At 42.2% G+C, this 17,003-nt stretch overlaps 1 protein-coding gene across 2 annotated transcripts in view; it reads left to right on the forward strand.

Annotated features, from left to right (window-relative positions):
• Positions 1-17,003, forward strand: part of TSPAN5 (tetraspanin 5) — an 83,446-nt gene that overhangs the window by 19,268 nt on the left and 47,175 nt on the right. Inside the window, exon 1 of one of the 2 annotated variants that reach the window (XM_035325336.1) lies at positions 11,094-11,384. The exons of the other annotated variant lie outside the window; for it this stretch is intronic. Within the exon in view, the coding sequence (XP_035181227.1) occupies positions 11,373-11,384 (12 nt within the window). The 5' untranslated portion in view covers positions 11,094-11,372. Of the gene's footprint in view, positions 1-11,093; positions 11,385-17,003 lie in introns of those variants that run through there. 2 annotated transcript variants of the gene reach the window in all.

The following is a 17,003-nucleotide window of genomic DNA, read 5'->3' on the forward strand; positions in this document are numbered from 1 at the left end:
CGAGAATTTCCTCTGCATTTGTATCAGTCACTGTCTTTTACCGCTGGGCTGAATAGGTGCAGCAATCCAGTCACTCCAGATGTTTTATGTACTTGAGTGACTGAGTAGTTCCTAGAGAAAAGAATTATCAACGTGGGTTTCAGAAGCTCAAACCATTTTTCCTTTTTGTAATGCCTGGAGAATTTTTCTACCTTTCTTACCTTTTTTTTTTTTACTTTTTTACTCTTTTTTTTTTTTACTTTTTTACCTTTTTTTTTTTTTTACTATTTTTCTACCTTTTTTTTTTTTTTTGGCTGCTGAAGATAGAGGGCAAATTTCTGTCCCTTTTTCCCATGGGGGCACACAGAGCATCAGAAACAGCAGAGCCATTGTATTGCTGTTGTGTGCATGTAACCGAAGGCACAGCAATGAACGGAGTGTTTTTGCTCATTGGGTCGTGTTTGCTTAAAGCTTGGTCTTACAGTGTTCACATAATCTTGGTCTCCAACTCCCAGAGGGCAGAAGGGGAGCTACTCGCTGGTGGGGTGGAAGGTCACAAAACTGACTCTGTAGACATCCTGACCAACCTGTGTGTGGGTTATTGGCAGTGGGTGGGCTTCTTTTTAGATGCGTTTTTGCCCTGTGTGCCCTTGCCATGCCAGATGATCTTTGGTTTGGTATGCTTTTGTGTCAGGGCACTTTCTTGTGGGTGACATATGAAGGGAATAACTTGATGACAACATTTTCCTGAACACTCTTCAGTGAAGCTAAGCATTGGCCATCAAATTCTTATTTGTAAATAGTTATTTAGGCCTTAGCTGGACAAAGGTAGACTTCAAGTGCATAGAAAGCCTTAAAGTCAGTGGCACTGCCTTTGTGCGCTGCAGAAGAAGGGTCCTCATTTGCAAAGGCTGAGGTTAGAGGAAAAAGAACTAGATAAAACTTTCAAGACTAACATAAACTATGACTGTCATCAAAAGGGACTTCAAACTGATGGAAGCTAATAAGAATTTCTCATGCACAGCACACTGAATTCCATGTTGAATGTTAATCATAGGCTTCTAAATCATGTAAGAGCTCTTTGAAAACTTTCCCTGTTTTTAATTTTTTCTTTAACGGTATCACAGTAGTTACAGAAGCTGTATAAGCATGTGGTAGTATTTGGAAATTGCTGTTCTGCCTACCAATTTGACTTAACAGGAACAAAATGCCATTAGTACCTTCATAATCAGATTTATTTTAATGTCTTTGAACAAAATACCTCTGGAATCAACTGCTGAGTGCTTTAACTGCTTCCTTGCTGCTTAATGAAACGGTGGCCTTGCCAGGCAGCCTGCTAATGGGGTAGCTGCTTCTTGGGGCATGGTTTCCATCTCCTCCCTGTGTCTTTGGGTAGCTGGAACATCTTCAGTGATACCTAATGCAGACGTGTGCAGTGCTCAGGTGCATGCAAAAAGAAATGTACTTTAGCATCTACATTTCTTTATTTAGTTGTCGTATGCCATGCTGGTGATGGTAGACAGAGGGTCAGAAAGTCCTGTTTTTTTTTTTTTTTAACTTGACACTGAGATGAATAGTTTCTCAAGACTGATCAGAAAAATGCTCCTTTTTTCTACACCTAGCCCATTGGGTCAACTGTGTAACTAATAATAATAATAAAAAGTGGTGAGTGGAGGAGGGGGAGTGAAGAAAAAATCCTTCCCAGTACCTTCTTGAGTCTTTGGCTGTTCACTAATGAAATACTCTTGCAGCAGTTTGCACGTGTTAGGGTAAATGATTTTTTATTTTTTTTAATCAGTAACCACTGGTCAGAGTGGAACTGCCCTGCTGTGAGGTTAGGTAGGGAGGGCTGCCATGGAGCTGGTGACTCCTGGTGACTTCATGATCAAGCTGTTACTGTGTTTCCTCGTGTCTATTTCTCCTAATCTGGAAGCAATGAACAAATGCCAGTAATTCAAATAACTCTCCTGAATGAATACATAGGTTATTCCATTTTGTCATCCTTAATAATATACTGCATTGTGAAAGCCTAAAAATAAAACACGAAGCTTAGAACCTTTTTTTATCCACATTTGTGTGGCATTAAAATTTCATTTTCTTTTTTTCTTCTTTTAACAATTGATTTTGTAGCTTTGGAGAGGGAAGGAGCAGGACTGGGGCTTGCTAATGCTGCTCCTTTTATCATGCTGCTAAAGCTACTGAGAGTTACCTTGGCAGAGAGGCAAGAGGACAACATTGTGCAAGTAAACTGTTACGTGAAAACAGCAAACATACGTTTTTCACCATGTAAATGTTTTCATTTTTCTCTTCAGTAAACTTAGTGCTATTTGCTGGTGCCAGATAGTTGTGCAAGCTGACATCCTGTATCTCTGTGTCACATACAGCAGGATGAGTGGAAGTGTCCATGCAGCATCCTTGCAGAGGAGCAGAGGCAGGGTACGTCTGTAGTCCTTGGTAGCTCTTTCCTGGTATAACCCTGCCCCAACCAGTACGAACCACGTCCCTGATGTGAACTTGCCAGCGAGCTTTTGGGTTGAGTCAGTTAGTCCAAGTATAAATCCGATGAATATTGTGATAGAAAAAGCATTATGGGTGGTAAGACACCCAAAAAGATTGCTGAGGAGTCATAAATTTAGTTGTAGGAATTGGTAGCATTCATGTCAGCTGATGCTGCTAACTTCTTTTTTGGTTCTGAAGTTGTATCATCTTCGAATGCATTTTTCTGAACCAGTTTTGCTGGACTTCCGTGAGTGTTCAGAAGACTGGCTTTTGTATAAAGCTCCTTCCTGTCCTTCCCTGTCTGATTAAATAAATAACGTTTCCCTGAAGTTTTGACATACCTTTGTTTTTGTTCTTCTTTAAAGGTGAGGAAGAGGAGCAGCAAATCTACATCCTCTTTCTATGTAATGCCGTATCTAACAAAACAGATATCAGGAGGTCATGAGGGCGCCAACCTTTGATGTTCATGCTATGTCTCTTTTACAGGCTGGAAAATCGAGAGCAGAATCAACACCTGAAATACGTGGTGGCCTGCATTTGCCCACTGTCACACTGTGATCTGCAAGGCTGCAGGTGCAATACAAGCAGCTTTCTTTTCCTGGCTGTATTCATTCTGCCCTCGGTTGTGACCGGAGCACTTTTGTTACAGCTTGCTGTCTAATATGAGCTAAAGAGACTCTGTTAGCAGTAGCTCAGTGTCAGAGAGGGAGTGCATAACTGTAGTGTAGCATTCATTATTCTGTAAAATGATACTGGTATGATCCAGCTGACAGTTTTTAGACTTGCTGGCATGGGCCTTCCACAACATAGGACGCTTTGTTCATTGTATATTGTGCAAGGAGACGGCCATGCTTTCAGACAGGCTTACTGTGAGATTTTGATTTTTTGTGATGCTTTATTTTGGTTAGTGGTACTAGCCTGTGTTGCCTGTGGGTACTAGTGCAGGTATTATAAATAATAAATAAATGTGCTTCTCTTTCTGACCTAAGCATACTCTTGTAGTGTCATTCCAAGTGTAATAATGAAGAGTGAATTATTAAAAAAAACTCTCTCGTGCTTTTGCTTGAGCAGCTTGGTTTTCTTCTCTGAAATAAGAATTCCCATGAAGCCAGGGGAATTTGGAGGTTTTTTTTTTTTTCTTTTTAAGAAAGAAAAGGACACACAAGTGTTTTTTTCTTTGAGACTGACCTGCTCACCCTTCCCTGGACCCTGTCCATTTCTCAAGGAAACCTGGGAAACAACCGTTTATGTTTTACCTTCAGGACACTGAAAAAGCACTGTTCAAAAGGGTCGTTTTCTCTGTTCTGTTTCCTCAACATCCTCTTGCAGTGAGGCTTGGCTTCGTCTGCGTGTTAAGAAGCCAGTTACTCTTAAGAAGCCAGTTACTCTGCCTGGAGCTCTCCTACAGGCCATAAATGATCACAGTGGAACCTTGCCTAGTATTTGGTAAGGTTTTGGCCTGGAACTAGGCTTTGGCCTAGGCTTTGCTTTGGTGTGACTTGCAGTTGGCAATGCTTTGCTTGAAATTTGGTAGGCTTTGTGGATCTGTCTGGTTAGAATACACTTGCATTTTTTTCTTTGCTTAAATCAACATGTATTTGCACGCTGTAACTGAAGCTCTTCCTTGCTAGTCTTGCATTTATTCCTAAAAAGCGGTGTACTTAGAGATGCCTGTGGAAAAATAAAGCTTAGTTTTGAGCAGTTATGGGAAAACTAATCCTGTGCTCCAAAATATGAGTTGTGAATTCTTCGCTCCATTGAGTGAAATATGACGGGTGTGTCCTAGTTTATTTGCATATTTAGCATACTAGATACTTTTTGTCCTTTTTTTTTTTCTTGTTTCCTAGGAAACAAATGCCCTGGTATAGTAGAGAAGTAGAGAACAGCTATTGTATGGAGGCTGCTGCCTGCCTGAAGCATTGTTCTTTTGTGGGTGGAAGGCTTTAAAGGGGAAAGAGCTGGAGTTTTCGTCAACATCTTTATTGACCAGAATGGCACAAGGGTGCGTTTCACACTGCTGTGCTACACCCTAATGTATTTATATTTTCTTCGGTAGTGGTATCTATGTCGTAATAGCTTCCCTAGTGAAACTAGTATGTTTGCTCCTGGTCAAGGCTACTAAAGAAACAGATTGAGTAATTAATAATTGTTTGTTTCAGTCATCCTCACTGAGCGCCATGCTGATGCATATTCATAAAAGTGCTTATTTTGAATTATCTGGAATGGCAACAGAAATGCAGATTTTGGGGTGTGAGTGAAGTTCTGGAAATGGTATTTTTGGTAGTGGAGAGGCTCAAGGGGGGAATGAAAACCTTTTTTTATAAAGTAAAGATTACTGTCTTCAATTTGTTGTGCTGCCGGTGTTTTTGTTTTAGCCCAATGTTTATTGTTGGCACATTAACAGGTATAACTGATGCAGTGTTAGTTTTGATGCTGTGAGAGTGGGAATGGTTTTGGGACTGGTAATCCTCAATTTTACTCTGAGCAGCACAAAAAGCTGCCAGAAGCTGGTGCACTGTTTGAACTGGCTGGTTCACCATGAGAATAGTGGGGGCAGTGATGCTGAGTTGGAGAATAGTGAGCAAATTGGAGGAGAAGGAAACGGGCACCTGTAAGCTCGGGTAGTTTGTGACAGAGGGGCGAGTTCTTAGCTTTGAGAGTGCAGTGCAGTTTCTTCCTATGCTGCAGCTTCAAAAACCCCCATGGAGGGACTGCTGATCTGTGGTGCAGACTCCATAAAGCTGTATATCTTGTAATTTGTGACTTATTCTGTCAATTCTGAACTGTTTGAAGAAGTGAATGTGTAATAGTGCTGACAGTCTCTTGATGATGTACACCGCAGATGCCTGGGTTGTGTGCTGCAGGCTGTGTGTGGGGCTTGTGTGGTACTGGGGTTGCTGTGGGTGTGTGATCTTCTCCCATGTAAACGCAGGTGCGTAAGGAGACGAATAGCTTGTTTGCATCTTTACATCTTGATACTGCATTTATTTCTTGCTGTTGTTCCAGGTCTTAATGGCTGTTCTGATCTTTCTCCTTTTCTCTTAGTCCACAGTGCCTCAGGAGTGTGGAGGCAAATCCACGTAGCTCCATGATTCCCTGTATTTTGCAGCACTTTATTCAGCCCCCTTCCTGAGGGAAGGACAAGTAGCTAACAGTAGCAGAGTCTGATCATGAGCCTCCTAGAAAGATGAGCATAAGGGGATGTGGTAGGGAATGGAGCTGGTTTTGTTATTGCTTTTGGGGTTGGAATCCAGCAGAGCTAATTCTTTAACCAGCTTTGTCAGTAGTACGTATACTGCTACTGAGTAGTAGTAGCGTGCTCACTGCCTTCCCCAGGGGTTATATCTTTCAAAATTCTAAACACCTTTTTTGATAATAAAATGCACTGAAAGCATATATAAGACTTTGAAAATCTTATGGAAGATTTTAAAATAAAAACATAAAGTTCTGAAATAACCAGGCTGTGTAGCAAGACTGTGCCTTCAGTGCAAGAACTGGGGGTGAAGGGAAAGCGAAGCAGGGTGGCAGAGCAAAGACCCACCCGAGCGCGTCCCAGTCTGGAGCTGCATCTACCTGGCCGTGGCAAGGCTTGCTAGACCACCAAGCCACCAGGCTGCTGCTGGAGCCAGGGGAGAGCTCCTCTGAGCCCTGCCAAGTGGGGGAGTTGCCCTTCTGTAGCTGCTGCCTCAGCTATTACTGGTGATTGCAGTTGCACAGAATTAAAAAGTGGTGAACCACAGAGCTTTTGGCCCTGCTCTGAGCGAGTACAGTCACAGCTGGGGGAAGGTTGCTGTTGGCAGTACGTGTGACGTGAGTCCTTGTTCGTGTGACCTGTTGACGTTCTGACCACTTCTGTATTTCACTCCAGACACTTAAGCACATTCCTAAATTTTATTCCCAAGTTTTCCTATTTAGTTTTGGGGAAGTGGCAGTATGGTCATCATCGTGGTGCCTTACAAGGCCAAGATATTCAAAGTGACCAGCTTTGGAAGTTTCCTATGACACAACATCTTCTGTGAAGGAAAGGAAATCAGGATTTCTCTTAAGCAAAAGCTTGTCATGGGTGGGCAAGGGTTGGGGTTGGCTTCTGTGTGATAAGTTCTGCAAATGTATTGTGGTGAGCTCCCCGCGTGGTCATGTTGATTTATCAAGTGGTTTTACCTCATGGAAAGGAAATAGGTTACCAACATTGCTCTGGACACTCAACACCACCATCAGCTGCTGTTCATGAGTACCTGTGTCTACTCCTTGACCAAAAAGACGGCTGAATGCTAGCAATAAAAGGCATTTCAAGTCTTTGAGCTCTTTCACATGTGAACTTTTCTGTGTTGAGACGTTATTGAGACACCATATGGATAGACTGTCTTACGCCATTGCACCTCTTCACTGGGTACCAGCAAATGTGGTTGAATTGAAAACAAATTTGAAGACACAAGTGTTATTTTTAGAATTTCTTCAAGTGACTGATTCAGGTTTTTGTAAAAGCAGCTGCACTCGATGTGATCTTGACCTCTTGTGAGAGCTGTGTGCTGGTGGAACTCTTGATGTTGTTGGCTGATGCCGTGCACATCAAATAAAGCTTTCTCAACAGCTAGACTCGATAGCAGGCAAACAACTGTAGGTTTCAACACAACGTAAGAAGTTCCTGGTTCTCACACAGTTATGACATCCAAAGGAGTTTTTCAGCCTAAAGGACTGAAGAGAGGGAGAGAAAAAACAGATCTGTTTGTCAGAACTCTTTAAATAGCAAAACAAAACTAGATTATATGACCCAAGCCAGCTAGCTGTTGCTGAACTGTCCCTTTGCATAGTAAATACTCAGCACATGAGTGAATAAACCATTCATGAGCTGCTGCTGATGAGCTTGCTGTTCTCCAGGGATTGTTGGAGAGTACTGGGGAGAACTCTGCCTTGACTAAAGTCGATGGGTGCATTGACTAAACCAGCAAAAATGGAGAGGCCAAGCATGTGTGTCCTGCTGTTCCAGCCAGGAAAAGTTAAAGCCTTTGAGCAGTGACCGTGGCAAACTCTGCAGCATGCCACATGAACAATGAGAGTCTCTGTCCCATAGGTACTTTAGTTAACACTGTTGCAAGCCATTTTCTTTTAAAATGCTTAATGCCCTTCCCTGCCTCAAATCCTGTGCTCGCTTCTATTGTCTGTCTTCTCAAAAATGACCAGAGGAGATGGAAGGAGACTGTGATGCTTGTAAATAGGGCTGTCACTTCTGTCTGCACATTAACATTCCCATCTGTTGGATCTTCAAGGCTTTATTTCTTGATTTCACTTACTTGATGTGGGTTTTCTTTTATTAATAGTACATGCAATGCACATCCACTGCTGCTCTCAGAGCATTTGTATGTGAGTATAAAAACTCCATAGTTTAGTTTATTTGAGGTGCTTGTGTAAAGCAGTATTTGATTGTGTACGTGAATACAAAGCGCAGGCACTCCGCTGTGGAACAACCAAAAGTAGCACTTAGAGTGAGATCTGTACGGTGGTAGGAAATATGCAAGGAAACATCTTAAGAGTTCATTACATTACATGAAAGCATCTGGTTATTGTTATTTGAATCAATTCTTCTATAAAAGTCAAACCTGCAGAGGAGTTGTTGCTTTGTGTGTTAGTCATCTTAGCTGTTCCACAGCGCTGCGTAAATCTCAGAGCAGCTCTGCAGCATTAGGATGCTTCACGCTTATAATGAAAGCTACAATTGAATCTAGTTTTAGTATGCTTTTCATCATATATTTGATAATGTGAGTGTAGGAAACCATCCAAATACTTTTTTTCTATTTTAAAGTTGTTCCACTTTGAAGATCTGGGCTGCATCTCTGAGTAGGAAGGGGCAGATCTGTACATAAAGAAGCAGTCGCTCCAAATGTCATTCCACCCTGGTGGTTATATCACAGCATGATTTCTGTTTGCTTCCCCTTCCCTTTGTTAGTTACCTACTGCAGCTTTATTAGGAAAACCAAAATGTACTTCTGTAGGCTATTTCTGTGAGCTCTATTCCTAGCCTGCTCCTCAGGGACCATGGGGAAAGCGACCTGGACGTCAGGAAATGTGGAAGATGGTGTTGTAGCACAAGCATGGGAGTTTCTGAAATCTGCAGAAACTTCTTACCACTGCTAAAATAGCCGTCCTCTAGTCTGTTTGAAACCAGGTACTCTGAGGAAATGAAACTGCTGGTCAGCTAAAAGAGCGGAGTGTCAGGCCGTGGCTTGACAGGTTGAAGTAAACTGGCACTGATGATATGGGAACTTATTCTCACAACAGCTGTGGTGTTGGTGGGCTGTGATGGCACAGAGGGAATTGCATGTGGCACTGCATACCAGATTGCTTTTCTCACTGTGGTTCCCTCTGGGGTGTTGAAGAGCTCTGAGACATGGTGGTGGTGTGAGAAGCTGAAAATAAGGACTCCTCCCAAGTGTGCTGATTCTTTGTTGCCCTCAGCACTGAGGACCGTAAGTCAAAACTTGAGTTACGCTAAGTGCTGCGTGTGCATCTGGATCATTGTCAAGTATGTTTGAGTCCCTGTAGAACAGATAGGCAAGAAAGCAATGAGGTGTGGATGACACGTCTGCTGTTTTATTCTGAAGTACTTGGTTGTTAGGGCTCTTTACTTGCAAATCTTCATGCAGCGATACTGTGTTTTGTGGTGCTTCAGGGGATCCTGGAATTACAGTCGGTAACTCCTTGCAGTGTAAAATAGAAAATCATGCCCCTTTTAATGATCCTCAATGCGCCGGTTTTGAGGAGCCTCTTTACTTTCAGGAAAATCTCAGCGAGCTTCAGCTGGGTGTAATACGAAGCGACTGGCTGTCTTGGTGGCAGAGCTGGTAGAAATTATTATCCCTGTCTTTGCTGTGCTCATTCACCATCTGCTGGTAGGTGACACTGTTAATTGTACTGACATAAATGTTTGTTTGGCAGCTCTCTAAACTGAAATGGTGAAATGATATAGGTTGCAAACAGATACATAAAGCTTTTTGCTTGTATTTCTTTCATTTCCTTTAAAAACAAAATGTAATTCATGGTTCCAGTGTAGAGAACAGTTTACAGAAGATGTGCCGGTGCTTTGAGGAAGAAGCAGCCTCTGCCCCAGGGTGGGGCAGGAATGAGCAATAGAGGGAAGATCTGAGGCTTAAGATCTGCTGCTGATGAAAAATTATTTGCATAACCACAGACTAAACCTTGCACAGAGAGGGCATGGGTATGTGCCCACATGTAACCTTTGAAAGGAAAATGAAGATTGGCTGTGGAAGAGTGCAGTGGCACTGCTCTGTGTTGTTGTCAGGGTTTTCTGCTTGCAAGCTAAATGCAGTGGTGCAGTGAATTTGGAATGTTAAAAACTTTAAAAAAAAGGCTCCTTTTGCAAGCAGATGTGATAATTGGTGGATGTTTGACAAGTCTATTGAAGATTGTGGTTTTTAATGGGAGTACTCGATCTGTTTTGCTTCAGCTGCTTTTTAGCTACCTGAACTGTAGTTCCTGCGTGTCCTCAGCCGTTCCCCCTGCCTCCATTTAATGGAAGTTGCTTGCTGCAGGACTACATAATCCATCTTCCTTTCGAGCAAATTGCCATATATTAGTATAATTATACAATGAGCTTTCATTTTGTTGCCTGCTTCATTTTAGTAGATCAGCAGTTCTCCATACTGTGTAAATCTCTGCGCTTCAGCATTGTTTTGCAACCTGCTTTGAGCTTTTTCAGATGTGACCTGCATTTTTGCTCTGTACCTTAGAAATAATGAGGAGAGTTGAGTGAGTGACCTGCAGAGCAACATGTGTGGTTTGGGTTACTTTGACCTGAAATTTCTGGTGATTGTTTTTTTTTTTTTTTTTTTTTTTTTTAGGATTGCATTAGTACTTGATTTTTCTTTCTTTTGCCTTGGTTGCACAGTGACTAATGAATGTGATAGGGCAGGAAGGTCCTTCGTACCTCTGAACAAGTTTGTATGTATGTAGCAGAGCTACTGGGGAGAGAGAAGTGGTGCTTTGAATTTACCAAAGTGCGGATGGCATTACTGACACGTGTTCATGAAGAACAACAGCTTTGTAATAGTAAGGAAGAGATTGATGGAGCAGTAGAGAACAATGTGCCCTGCATTCTCGCAAAAGGTATAAGTGTGTGCACCCTGCGAGAAGCAAATGGGAGATATGCTTGGTGGTGTGAACACACCCAGGCAGTGTTCAGCGGGCATTTTCTGACAGCCAAGTGGGGCAGTGTGGGGTCTGCCAGTGACTTGGGAGGTTAGAGCTGGTCCTTGAGCAGAACCACTGTTTTTACCTTGTTGCCTGTTCTGGTAAAGCACATAGCAAAAACTACTCGTTCATCAGTGATCTTGCATTCCTCTCCAGGTTTGGTTCGGTGTACTTTTCTTTACCTGCAAAGCTCTCCTGTCACCCTTGCTGACCACTCCTAGCTGCTCATGCCTTTGGCAGACCTCAAGAAGCAGCACAGCCGGGAAGGACGTGTGGGGAATCTTGTTTTTCTGACACAAGAGCAGCTATCTGCATGTGGAAAGGCTGGTACTCTTTTTCTTCTAGTGCATAGGTTGCTTTAATCAGGTGGAGTGATACCTTCTTATCTTAATGTTTGCTCCTGGAAGCTGTGCTTCTGAGTCTGCTGAAAGTTGCTTTATAGTGGGAGACTACTGAAAGCCTGTTGCACATGACAGCATAAAACTAAATTTAGGTGAATGCTTTTAAAACCTTTTGCAAGAGCTGAGATTCAAAGGTGAAATTTTTCCTTAGGTTCTGTCTCAAAGAAATTTTCTACCCTCTTTGAGTACTCTGTAGGGAAGCACAACAATTTGAAGATCAACAAATGGGAGTGCTAATCAAAATACATTAATAGAAACTAGTGAAAAAGAAATAGTCCTTTTCTAACAATGGATTTGTTGGTGAATCTAAGTAATGTTTCCTGGCATTCATTTACTTGAGTTGATTTTATTCATGCGTTGGAAATGTTGCTGTGCTCCAGTCCTTTGCTTATTGATCAAGCTGGAGTGTATGTATCAGCACTGTAGATTGATTTTTAAAGTGTATACTAGATGTATGTCTGTTCCTGATTAAAAAATCCTACAGCAGAGTGCCTTACCCTAGGTTAGACAAAGCCTTACTAAAATGATACATTTGATAAAGTTACAGTTTTAATTATCCAGTGACTTCCTGGGGGAGAGTTCCCTGATAGAAACCATGTACTTGTAAATCATCTTATTTTGGAAAGGTAGCTTTCTTCTGTATTTGCAGTGGGGTGTATGGGATCGATATGAAGGGTGAATTCAGAGTCAGAGTCCACCTCCTTGCTTTGTACACTGTGTAAGGAAAGCATGTTGGCAGTTTTACAGTCCTTATTGTACTGTAATAGATGTGGATGCAATGTAGAGTGGGCTATGAGGATGTACTTTGACAAGAAAGTCCTTCTGTAGGAGGCAGTGTGATGAAGTGGTAGGAAAACAGTTAAGCAGTGCAGAAATTACTACATCTGAAACTCAAGAATCTAATGCAAGGTACCAGCCAAGAGGTGATCTGAAGAATGGATAACAAGTTGTAGGCTAATGGTTTTTGTACCAGCTAAGGGTAATGGGAAATGGCAGGTAGAGGAATAGGCTTTTCTGAATCACCTTCCTCACAAAACAATTTCTGTTGCAGATGCTTTGCTTTATGGCAGGTCAGTGTGATTGTACCTGGAAATGAAGCCTACAAGGAACGTGACTTGAAAAACTTGCAGGTTGCCACAGCTCATTAACTGGATTGCTCATTAACTGGAAAACTTTTTTGAATGATATTATGTTGCACATTATATGCTAGGTAGAGATGGCTGTTGCTCTGAGTGGTGTCTACTGCTGTGGTTCTCATTTTGGTTAAGAACGAAAAGGGAAGTTACATGAAATACTTTAGAAATGATGCAGTTCCTGAAAGGAATGGATGTGGGAAGGTTAGCATTAGTAGCAAACGTTCTTGAAAAATAGTATGTCAGTTTGCAGATGGTCTTGTCTGTGAGGTTTTTGGTGGCTGTGGTGGTGCTGTAGTTGGACAGCTTTTATATATATATATATATATATATCTAATATTTTATATAAAATATCATTTTGGCTGATGAAACCCTACTTGATTACTTGCCCTGTAGGTATTGAAGAGCTCTGACAAATGGGGGCTGAAAATTGGAGAGGTTTGAAAGAGTTCCTCCTACCTTCCTCCTCACTCTTGGAGTAGTGAATTGCAAAACAATTACAAACTTCCTTGGGTCTGGGCAGAGAGAAGGAATTAATGGAGACTTGTCAGAAGCATCTCTTAACAGGGTGGATTTCCTGACAGTGGGTAGATCAGCCGGTCTCTTCCAGTGCTGTCAGCATAAGGGGTCTTGTGGGGCCAGGCATCCCAGTACAGAGCGCAGACTGACGTACCTGGGCTGCTGAAGGAACCCATCTGTGCAGCTGGAGGGCTTGAGCCTCTCTGCAGCTCTCTTTGCAAGCCAGTTCTATGTTAGACACAGCAAGACCCGGTGGGCTGCAGGAGGAGAGGCGTCTGAGCACTGTGTGATCTTGGTCTTATGCCACCTGGTGCCAGTAACAGAAGTGTTCAGAGGTGGCACTGCCCGCCCACCCACCGCAGGCGTAGCGCCCAGGCAGCTCCTATTCTGTCCTTGGGTTGTGCACTCGTAATTTCCTTTTGTTCCTGCAGAACAAAAGCATGCTGGGTGCTGTTCCTGCACATGCTGCGTCTGTCCTTCTCAACTGAATGGAATGCTGCTTTTAGAAACACTCATTAATCATGCATGTGGCTACACAAACTAAGCACTGTGTGCTCCTCGGACACGAAGCTGACAGCTTGTGAAGATGGTTTTCCCCAGTGCTAGTTAGTGCATGTGGCTCTCTTTAAGACCCATTCTTTAATTCTTGCCTAAAGGTTACAGTGCTGGAATCAAGTAACTGTTGCTTCTCATTTATATAACTCTGATGTGTTGCATGGCACATCTTTGTTTAAAGGCACACAGACATTTTTCTGTGTGAGGCTTACATTTGGGGGATTTGTCATCAGTCTCTAACATATGCTAAGGAATCAACTGCAGTGTGCGACCAACAGTTTATTCAATTTTAATTGAGATTCTTTTATTTTTGGCAGTGTTTTTAATTGCTAGCCATCATTTTAAGGAATGGTCATTCTGCACATTTTTAAAAATGAAATCTGATTCCTTTGGCTGTACAGTTTCTGAGATTATTGCTGCTTCCATAAGCACTTGGAAGGAGGGCCAGCCTGCCTCAGCTAATCGTGTTGTAGCTGGCCTCGTGGCTATGGCCAGTTCTGTCAGCTCTCCTGTGCTTATGCTTTGGGGAAGAAAAACAAATAAAGAAACATAAACAGAAACCTGCTACAAAGGCCTGGCATTATCAAATAAAATGCTGTTTGGGTTGAACTTTTGCTCTTTGTCAGCAGCATGTTAGCTTGATGCTCGTGATCTGCTTCTGAGCCACCCTTTTCCAGAATTTGAAAGCAGAGGGAAGCTGAGGATGACTGAAGCATCCTTTAACATTTCAGACCATAACTCTGCTGCTGAAGGAAAGCTGCAGCAAAGCAATGGGCAGAACTACGTGTGTTGGGTTAGCGAGAGGTCTACACCCTTGAGCTGCTGGTTGGATACCTGAGTAAGCAGCCTTGCTTTCGAAAGAAGCTGCTAGCAGAGCGCTGCTTGCTATTTGGCTCTGACAGATTCCCAGGGATCCGAATAGACTTTTCATGTTGCAGCACGTTAGCAGGATGAGAATGTGAATCTACTACAGCAGTTGGTGAAAACAACATATGTTTAGTTTTATGAAGATTTAAAGACAGATGGTGACCCATAGGATAATTATATAACAGCCAAAATTCTCTTAACAAATCTTTTTATAATAGCTGTGATAATTACTCATAAGTAGCCAGTCATTTAAGTCTTCGTCTGTTTCATAAATAGAGTAGGGATCTAGTTTGGCCTCACATAAACTCTTGACTGAAATTGTTCTCTGTCTAGGTTATTTTTTCACTTCCCTCACTCTCTCCCCAGTCTTCCCTTGCACTCGACAAAAGGCACAGCTGATGTGTTTGTCCAATCAAGTGAAATAAAGCTGAAAATGTCACCTCTCCATTACACCTACCTCTTTTCTTTTCTTTTCTTTGCCTCCTATGTGGTTTGTCTGTTTTTTTTTTTTCTTTTTTTTTTTTTCTTTCAGTCCTTGCAATCTCTGTCTGAAAGGATTAACGTTCCCCAAAGAAATTGCTTACTGCTTGTTGTTCTGGAGTCTGCCTTGGAAGAATGGAGTACAGAATTAAGATCTGTTTTCTGGGAACTGCTGGCTTTCATCCAAAATTTTACCCTCATTTGTTCAGCTGTTATCTTGGCTGCTTCTTGCATTACTCTCGAGTGGACTGGGAAGTTTTGCAGATTTCTGGGGTAGAGTTTTTAGGACCGGGAACGAACTGGACAACCACTTCTGAGGCATCGGTGTAGCAGCCTTTGAACCACCAGTGGCCCTGACTGATCCAGCATCAAGATGAAATGCCTGCCCGCAAGGATAGCTGCCTTTTGATGGGGATTTTCAGGGGCGGTTTCAGAAAAAAAAAATTATTTTCTTCCCTCTCTAAGGCTAGTAAGCCTTCTGGTATCCAGTAGCTCATGACCCATCTGCTTTCTGTGTCCAAAGGGCAATTTGCCAGCTAGATACAAGCCACAGGTTGCTCCTTGACTGGCATGGTCTTAGAGGGAATCAGCAGAGAGGTATTTCCTGATTTGTTACGTGCTCGTGCTGATTTCTCCTTGACTAGCTAAGGTGATACTCAGGGCAGGGATTCAGCTACAGGTCACGGTAAGTAGGTTGACACAGATTAAGGAGATGTTAAAGAGGCAAGGGACAGAATTCTGCTAACAATATTTTCAGGGATCCTACCCAAGAATAGCATATATTAAGCACTGGCCAATTTGTCTGCAAAGTGCGATTCTCATTTAAAGGCCTCTTTGTGTGAAGCTGTATCCCAGCTTTCCCCAAAGGAAGCATTGATAGCTTCCTTGCTAGCCATGGACCTATACCAATCCAAACAGATTGAAGGAGTAATTATAGGAAATACAGCAGCAGAAGTACTTCAGCAAATGCCACTACAGTTTCCCAGCCGGAGAAGTACTAACGCTGTGTTCCTCTGGGACACTATATTTTATCCTCGTTGGTAGATGAGTCAGTCTGGCCCTTGACAGTTTTACTCGTGTGAGAATTACAAGAAAGTTCCTCATAGCAAGAGCAGCTCGGGGCTGAAAAATAATAGAGGGAGCTTGTGTTAGCCAGGTCGGTGCTCTCTGAAAACGAGATTGTCTTAAGAGTCCCTCATGTGACCCTCTGGACAGAGTAACCTTCTTTCATGCTGTTTTACAGCAGCAGGAGCCCTAAACAAATCCTCTTGAGCAGTCATCTGGAAGCTCATCAAAGGCTTCTGCGCACCAGGCCTGTATCTATCCAGCTCCTAGCCTTTGTAAGGTGCTGAATTAAAGCATTCCAATAATAATAAATAAAGGAATACTTCCCTTTCTAAGATGAATGAATTTACTGAGAGGCTATTAATAAATAAAAATTAAAAATAAAATGCACTTTTTAGGAGGTAGACTTCAATAAATTGGCTTTTTTTTTTTTTTTTCTTCTTCAATCTCTAGGGGAAATTATTCCCCTAAATTTCTTGTTGTCTGTTTCAGTGTGGATTTTTTTTGGTTGGCTGGTAACCTGGTTCATTTCCATGCTCTGTCTGTGAAAGAGTTTCGGATCAGATTCAGCCACTGGCTCAGACAAATCGAGGACTTAAGCAGAAGAGAATCTCTCTCATACCAAACAAGCTTCCAGGCAGCTGGGCTCTTGATTACTCTGTGGTGATAACTTGCATGGTTGTCTGTCAAAGAAACATGTTGATTTCTTATTCTGGAACGGAAACCTTTTTTTGCAAAGTTGCTAACACCCTTGCACAATATAAAAACATCTTCTTTCCAGGTCAAGGATGTTTTTGCTTTAAAACTCTTATTATTATTATTATTATTATTTTTGCTTTTTGCTTTTTTCCATTATCAATTTGAATTTTTAGCTCATTTCTAACAGACTTTCTCTGGCAGTGTATACAGCCTGACTGTCACCTGTAGAATAATTCTGAATCAGCAGTGTCAGCACCCCTAAGGTAGTGGTAGGGTGTTGTCTTTGTTTACCTGTGTAAGACAGCATAACTCCTTGTAATGGAGTTCACCAGTATATTATTTGAAGCCCTCAAAGTGTGAGCGATTGCTGTAGAGGTTCTTCTTGGTTCAGAGCTTCTGGTCATGCAATTGCAGGTTGTCTCATGATGCGCCTCCATTTCTCTGCTCATCAGCTCCACGGCTTCTTTCCTCACCCCCAGTGCTCAGTGGGATCTGTTATCTCACCTAGGTGAGACAAGGTCTCCCAAGGTGACTGATAGTGTGTGTTTAATATATGTTCTCAGGGAATGAAACCTGTGTTCTGTGGAGTTTTCTCCTTTTA

This window comes from Oxyura jamaicensis, chromosome 4, assembly GCF_011077185.1.
Source record: "Oxyura jamaicensis isolate SHBP4307 breed ruddy duck chromosome 4, BPBGC_Ojam_1.0, whole genome shotgun sequence".
Lineage (NCBI taxonomy): Eukaryota > Metazoa > Chordata > Aves > Anseriformes > Anatidae > Oxyura > Oxyura jamaicensis.